At 39.3% G+C, this 7500-nt stretch overlaps 1 protein-coding gene across 8 annotated transcripts in view; it reads left to right on the top strand.

Annotated features, from left to right (window-relative positions):
* LOC127073108 (transcriptional activator protein Pur-beta-A-like) overlaps window positions 1-7500 on the top strand; it is a 30445-nt gene that overhangs the window by 4313 nt on the left and 18632 nt on the right. The window contains exon 1 of one of the 8 annotated variants that reach the window (XM_051014198.1): window positions 951-1897. The exons of 5 other annotated variants lie outside the window; for them this stretch is intronic. In XM_051014198.1, the coding sequence (XP_050870155.1) occupies window positions 1789-1897 (109 nt within the window). In that variant the 5' untranslated portion in view covers window positions 951-1788. Of the gene's footprint in view, window positions 1-950; window positions 1980-3394; window positions 5789-7500 lie in introns of those variants that run through there. 2 more of the 8 variants (XM_051014204.1, XM_051014199.1) reach the window with 2 other exon arrangements.

The following is a 7500-nucleotide window of genomic DNA, read 5'->3' as shown; positions in this document are numbered from 1 at the left end:
TTTGTCGCGTTCGTCCTAAACGTTCCAACGCTTATTATCGTTAGAATCGAGTGTGTAATAACAATAACGATAATAACAACACAACAACAAAATAAAGACGACGACGACAACGACGAGGATGAAAGAAAATAGTGTGAAGTCGTAACAACAAAAAAAGTACCGATGTGTGTTAGTCGCTTACTATGAATATGCCGTTAGTACGATTCCGTCTACCCAGCGAGAAGGAACTCGTTGAAATCGTTTCCTTTCGCGCTGTTATTACGAATTCTTATAAAGTTTTTACGAGGTTAAACGAGTACAAATATTATCGAAGTAACGTCGGAGGAGAGAGGAGCGATAGAGAACGATTATATTATTCGTATCGCAGTTACAAGACTCGACGACGACGACGACGACGACGACGACGACGACGACGACGAGGACGACGATGACGACGATTCGTTAAACGAGCAAATGTACTTTTATCTTTGGACGGTAAAGGCCGGGCCTAACTAAGTCTACTGCTGATGCACTGCAGCACACCAGAGATATCTGTAAAGTCGACGACCACTACCGTACTCAACTGACTCCGACTAACTGGCTGCTACTACACGTTATTTTACTACGAGAGCTTCTCTCCTTTGGTGCTGCTCTACCGCTGTTGCCGTTGCCGTTGCAGTTACTGTTACTGTCGTCGTCGTCGTCGTTTCTTCTTGTCCGCCGCCTGTTGAGTCATCCCAAAGTTCCCGGGATTACTCTATCGCGAGACCGATCGAAGAGAAAAAAATATAAAGAAATAAAGGAAAAGGAAGAGAATAATACATAGATATATACAAACATACGTACGTACGTACGATCTACTCGTCGTACTTAACGGCTGGCTAGTGCGTGAAATATCGTCGTCTGTTGACGCCGTCCGTTTATTCGTTCGTTCGTTCGTTCGTTCGTTCGTTTCGTTTCGTTTCGTTCGTTCGTTCGTTCGTTCGTTCGTTCGTTCGTTCGTTCGTTCGTTCGTTCGTTCGTTCGTTTCGTTTCGTTCGTTCGTCGTTTCGTTTCGTTTCGTATGTCGTTCGTTCGTTCGTTCGTTCGTTCGACGTTGCCGTGTGAATGAATTTGCGACAAAGGAATCGGACCACGGATATTTCGTTGGACTAAGATAATATTTTCGTACAAGACGGTTTCGTTGAATTCTTAACAAAAAAAAATATATATATTTTTCTTTTTTTTTTCTCTTTCTTTTCTAAATATATCGGATTGATCAATCGTCGTCGCGCGTTTTTTCATATCGCTCTTTTTCATTTCCGAAGTATAAGGAATAAGATTTAAGAAAAGGGAAAAGCGGAGAAAAAAAGGAAAAGAAAATAAGGCGTACGTAGAGAAAGTGGAGGGAAAAAAAGAGAGATAGGGAGAAAAAAAAGAATAAACAAAAAATTTCTCTCCCTCCTCGCGACAACGACGACGACGACGAGGAGAACGACGACGACGACGACGACGACGACGAATTCGTCGTTTAACTTCATCGTTTAGTCGCACTATGTCGTGCTCGGCGTTATCGTAGCGAGAGAGAAGTTAGATCTGTGATATGTGGGCTCTAAGAACGGATACATACGGCGAATAAGAAGTAGACGACGAGCAAGGGTAGAGAGAGAGAAAGAGAGAGAAAGAGAGAGAAAGAGAGAGGTAGAGAGAGAGAGAGAGAGAGAGAGAGCGAGAGAGAGAGAGAGAGCGAGATAGATAGATATATATCTCTCTCTCTCTTGTTTCTGAAGGAGAGGGGAAGAAATTTTATAACGAGGAACTCCAGTTATAATGAGGATGGGAGAGATCGTGGAGATTTCGCAGGGCGAGGTTGGCCGGAATCCGTTGAAGAATAGCTGGGGCGACATAATGGACAAGATACAGTACTGGTGCCCCGAAGGTAGCTGACACAAACGACGTCACGTGATATATCGAAATCAGGAGCGTGTATAGCAAATGGCGATCCGGAACACAACGTACCGGTTTGCTGCTTCTTTATTTATCGCTGATTCGCTCCTATCGAATTTTTCTTTTTATTGTTATTGTTATAATTATAATTATCTTTTTTTTTATTATTCTTATTATTACTATTTTTTTTTATTATCATTAGTTTTATTATTATCATCATCATCGTCGTCATCGTCATCAGTATCAGCATTATTATTATTATTGTCGTTGTTGATTATCGTTATTATATTATTTTTCTATCGCAAATGAAATAGGTGAAAATATTCATGAGAAACGTATAAAAGGCATATATCTATCTCTTGGAGAACATATGGTAAATCGTTAAATAACAAGAAAAAGAAAGAAAAAGAAAGAATTTGTAGCGAGAGAGGTTAGGTCGTTCTAATGTACGCGTACATATGTACGTACGTAGTATATCGAGAAAGGTCGTATTAAATCTTTAGGACAAAGAAAGAAAAAAGAAAGAAGGACAAGAATAGGTTATGTAATACTAAATAGATTATCTTCGTTCGAACGATTCCCCATTGTCGTAAAATTTTCGTAATCTTAACGATTGACGTGAGAAGGGAGGTTATACTCGTGTTAAACGTACACATATATATATATAAACACATACATCTGTACGCACACATGCGTACATACGTATATCACACATACGTACATACGTAAATACATACATACACGCGTACGTACGTACGTATATAGATTCTCTTTGACACTTTTGATTACATTCGCGCAAAAATTTAAATCGGTTTAAAAACGTCATATATAAAAACGTAGAATAAACATCCTTAACGAACGTTTCGATGTATGGGCGTAGAGAAAACTCGTTACTACTACTACTCTACTGAGTATTCACACAACTCGTATCTCAACTCTCGACACAATTTCCGTAGTTTCTTCGATCGTAACGTGATGGTTAATGGGTCAGTTCGAAAAAAGAAACGAAAGGAAGAAGAAGAGGAAGAGGAAAAGAAGGAAGTGATAGTTGGAGGAAGAAAGGGAGGGGGATGATTTTTGTCATAGATCGTGTTGAAAATCAAAAACCACAAAGGAAAAAAATAATCAAAAAATAAAAAAAAAGGAGAAAAAGATTTAAACAGGAAAAAAATTCCTCCCCAAAACAATAAAAAAAGAAAAGAAAAGAAAAGAAACGAAAAGAAAAGAAAGAAAAAATTATCGAACAGAGAACAATTGATGAAAAGAAAAATCTAGACGGACGTTGAGGACGTTAAGGTCGTCGAGATGGCCGCGAGGTCTGAGGTCTTATAATCTTATAGTAGAAAATCGTGGGTGGTGGAGATGGAGGTGGGTGGAAGAGCGTGTGGGGGAGGTAATATGGCGTCGAGAAGGACGATGGTGGTGGTGGTGGTGGTGATGGTGGTGGTGGAGGTGATGGTGGCGGTGGCGTCGACGATGGTGGCGTGGTTGCGGGGGCAGACGCGATCGGTATGAGGAAGAAGAAGAGGTGTGGTGGGAGGGGGAGGGGGAGAGAGAGAGAGAGAGAAATATGCAGTTCGCGTTGAGGCAGGTCGGTGCAGCGCCGCGAGTCGCGCTCCAGGCGCAGAGATCAATGCACCCGTTCCGATCGTTTTCTTCGTAGTCTTCTACCATACGTGTATTCTCGGTCCACATCGTTGTTATTTTATATATATATATATATATATATATATATATATATATATGTGCGTGTGAATGTGTGTGATAGATGTATAATTATATTACACATCTATCTATATACATATGTATGTATATATATGTGTGTGTGTAACATAATTACGTTTTGTTATTCGAAAGAAAGAGAGAGGGAGAGAGAGAGAGAAAAAAAGGAATTAAACATCTCCGAAGAATTACGAATTATTCGTCGAATCGATGATACGGTACTATGGATAGTACGGAGGACATTTTGAAATCAATTTTTGTCGATGATTTTTGGTTAATCATAAATCTGGGAGTTAGAGAAGAAAGGGAAGAAATAGAAGGGAGAAGAGGATCAATTTCGTATAAGAGTCCTTCGTGTTAACTCGAGGAAGGTTCAAGAGGAGGAACGAGAAGATAAAAGGAACGAAAAATATATCTTCTTTTTCTAAAGGAAGAGAGAGAGAGAGGGAAAAAAGAAAGAAAAAACGAAGGATGTCAAGAATGTCAGTTGGACGATTCTTCGTCGTCGTCGTCGTCGTTGTTGATGCAATGGAAGGATATCGTACTCAATTTAAAATGAATGAATGTCGAATTTACGGATGAACGAAAGGGATGATGGCTATTTTATTGTTGTATCCGTGGACCAATTAGTTTCGTGATAATAAATGGTGACCTAGGGGTGGCACGAGAGAGAGAGAGAGAGAGAGAGAGAGAGAGAGAACGATTGAAATGAGAGAGAAAAAGAGATAGAAGGAATAGAGAAGAGGAGGAGAGAAGATGAGATGAAATGAGATGAGACGAGATGAAATGAGATGAGATAAGATGAGATGAGATGAGATGAGATGAGATAAGATGAGATGAGATGAGATGAGATGAGATGAGATGAGATGAGATGAGATGAGATGAGATGAGATGAGAGGTCGTATGCTGGTTATTATATAGTAATCGAATGTATGAAAGAAAAAGAAAGGAACAGAAGAAAGAAAAGAAAGGGAGAAAAGAAAAAAGAAAAAGAAATATTCATGGCCGAAGAAATTTGTCTCTTGGATGTTGTTATTACATCGGCAGAGAATGGGAGGAGAGGACGAGTTTGTACGTATTGAGAAATCAATGGTTTAACCTCGATTGAAAACCGGGGGAGTACGAGAAAGAGAAAGAGAAAAGGAAAGAACGAGAGAGAGAGAGAGAGAGAGAGAGAGAGAGAGAGAGAGAGAGAGAGAGAGAGAGAGAGAGAGAGAGAGAGAGAGAGAGAGAGAGAGAGAGAAAGAGAACTCGATGGATCCGATGGTGGTACGCCTACGTAATGTGCATTCCTTCGAGCATATCCAGTTAAGTTTCTGGTGCATGTCATGCGTCGAAAAGAAGAAGAAGAAGGTAGTAAGAAAAAGTAGAAATAATAATAATAATAATAATAATAATAATAATAATAATAATAATAATAATAATAAGAGTAAGAATAAAAATATTAGCGGTAATAGTAATGGTAATAGTAATTTGTTAAAAAAGAGGAAAGAGGAGAAAGAGAGAGGACTGTAACGAAAGGAAGATAGATATATTTGGAGAAAGGAATGTTCTGACACAAAAAATACGTACGCACGCACGCATACATGTACGCGCGCGCGCGCGCACAGACACACACGCATAACATATAACACACATGCATATATACATACACGATATTTACATGATATATACGTATATCGATTGTGTCCGAAGTAAAATCGGCACACTTCGTTCTCGTTTGGGATCCTCGAACTCCTCGTTACCGATTGGGATACGTGTTTGAATAATTAAAAAAAAAAAAGAAAAGAAAAGAAAAGAAGAGAAAGATGACGTTTTTATTACGACAGAATCTAGCCTGGAAGAGCTGGAACAGTCTGGATAGAGGGGTAGAAAGGACGTGAGGGGGAGAAAAAGAAGAAGAAATAATAGAAAAGTAAAGAAATAAAGAAATAAAAAAATAAAAATTAAGAGTCGAAGAAAAAGAAAAAGAAGAGGAGGAAGAAGTGGTAGTGGGAGGAGGTAAAGGGGGAGGTGTGGAGAAAGAGAGGAGCATTCGCAGAGGTGTTGCGAAGAATGTATAGGTGTACGGATTATCGAAGCATCGTCAGGATGTTCAAGAGCAGGATCTTTCAAGGCGACCTCAGCCCAGTCCCGATTCCGGGCAGCTTGCAACAATCCAGTATGTAGTGGTTAGAGAGGGAACTAGAACGAGAGCGAGAGAGAGAGAGAGAGAGAGAGAGAGAGAGAGAGAGAGAGAGAGAGAGAGATAGCAAGAGAGAGAAAACTCTTACGGTTTTAGATCGATCATAGAAGGCGCGTTGTTTCGCGCAGAGGATCTCGTCGACTGGGGACGGGCACGATCGATCTTCCCGGGACCTTTCTTCTAGTCCAGATATTATAACGCGTTTGAATGGTCTCAACAATTTTCTTTTTTCACAGTAGAAAATAATGATTTCATTGAATACATAGGAATATATATGTATATATATATAAATATATGATGTATTAATATAAATGTATGTATGAATATATATATTTATGGATGGATGGATGGATGGATGGATGGATGGATGGATGGATGGATGGATGGATGGATGGATGGATGGATGGATGGATGGATGGATGGATGGATGGATGGATGGACGGATGGCTGGATGGATGGAATGTATTTATAATTTAGAAGACCAAATGGCGATAATAATATTATAGCGCGTAATCTTGTTATATTATATATTCAGCAGGATTTAGAGGAATAAGAGATAGGTAGACGGATAGGTAGATGGGCAGATAGACTTTAGGTAATAAGAAAAAGGAAATGAAATCACACAAAAAAGAAATGTCGAGAAAGAAGTTTGTTCAGTTTCCTTCATTTGAGATGACGATGAGCAGAGCTTTACCTTTCTTCGGCTTTCTAGAATTGGCAGGATAAGGGATGATAGTAGCGCCGGTGTTTGCTCTTGAGATGGAATATATAAATATATACATACATACATTCATATATATATATATATATATATATATATATATATATATTAAAAAAGAAAGAAAAAAGAAAGGAAGAAGAACAAGTGGGTGGGGGGATATATCTGCTTGGTAGTACTGGGTGGGGGGTGAGGGGTACCGAAGAGGTCAACGACCTCTCTGATGCAGCTGTTATTGATCGAAGAGGACTCGCAACATCGTACCACCGTTACGACAGAGAGAAAGAGAGCGAGAGAGAGAGAGAGAGAGAGAGAGAAAGAAAAAAAGAGAGAGTTACTCTTGTTCCATCTCCGTTGAGAGGAAAAGAGAAGATGCTCCTGCTACTGTTACTACCGCTGTTGCGTTCTTCTTCGGTTTGGTTCACTCGAAATTCATTTTTTTCTTCTTTCTTTCTTTCTTTCTTTATTTTTTTTTTCTTTTTTTTTTTTTCTTATTTTAACACGTTCTCGAAACATGTTCTCCAAGAAGCCTTAAATGGTGGCACGATTTACGTCGAATTATCTCGACCACTTCGTCGTACGAATCAAACGTGTCACATACGTTTCAACGTAAGAAAGTTTACTTCGAAGTTTTAGCAGCACCTGCACCTGGTGCTCCTATGCCCCATACTCACCTACCCCGTTTTATCCTTGGCTCCCCTTCTCTCTCTCTCTCTCCCTCACCTCTTCCTCCTTACAAATATATTTTTTGTTCGTTCTTTCGCGGCTTTATTCGCGGCGGATCGTCATCTTGTTTTATTTATAATGATGAAAATGGACATCAATTCGAACGAGAGAAAGAGAGAGAGAGAGAGAGAGAGAGAGAGAGAGAGAGAGAAAGAGTAGTGATCTCAGATACGATTGGGTTATTTCGAAAGTAATGCAAGAAAAAAAAAAGAAAGAAAAAAAAAAGAAAAGAAAAGAAACGTTT

Source organism: Vespula vulgaris, chromosome 2, assembly GCF_905475345.1.
Source record: "Vespula vulgaris chromosome 2, iyVesVulg1.1, whole genome shotgun sequence".
NCBI lineage: Eukaryota > Metazoa > Arthropoda > Insecta > Hymenoptera > Vespidae > Vespula > Vespula vulgaris.
The sequence above is the reverse complement of the archived record's forward strand: the minus strand, read 5'-3'. Positions and strand labels throughout refer to the sequence as shown.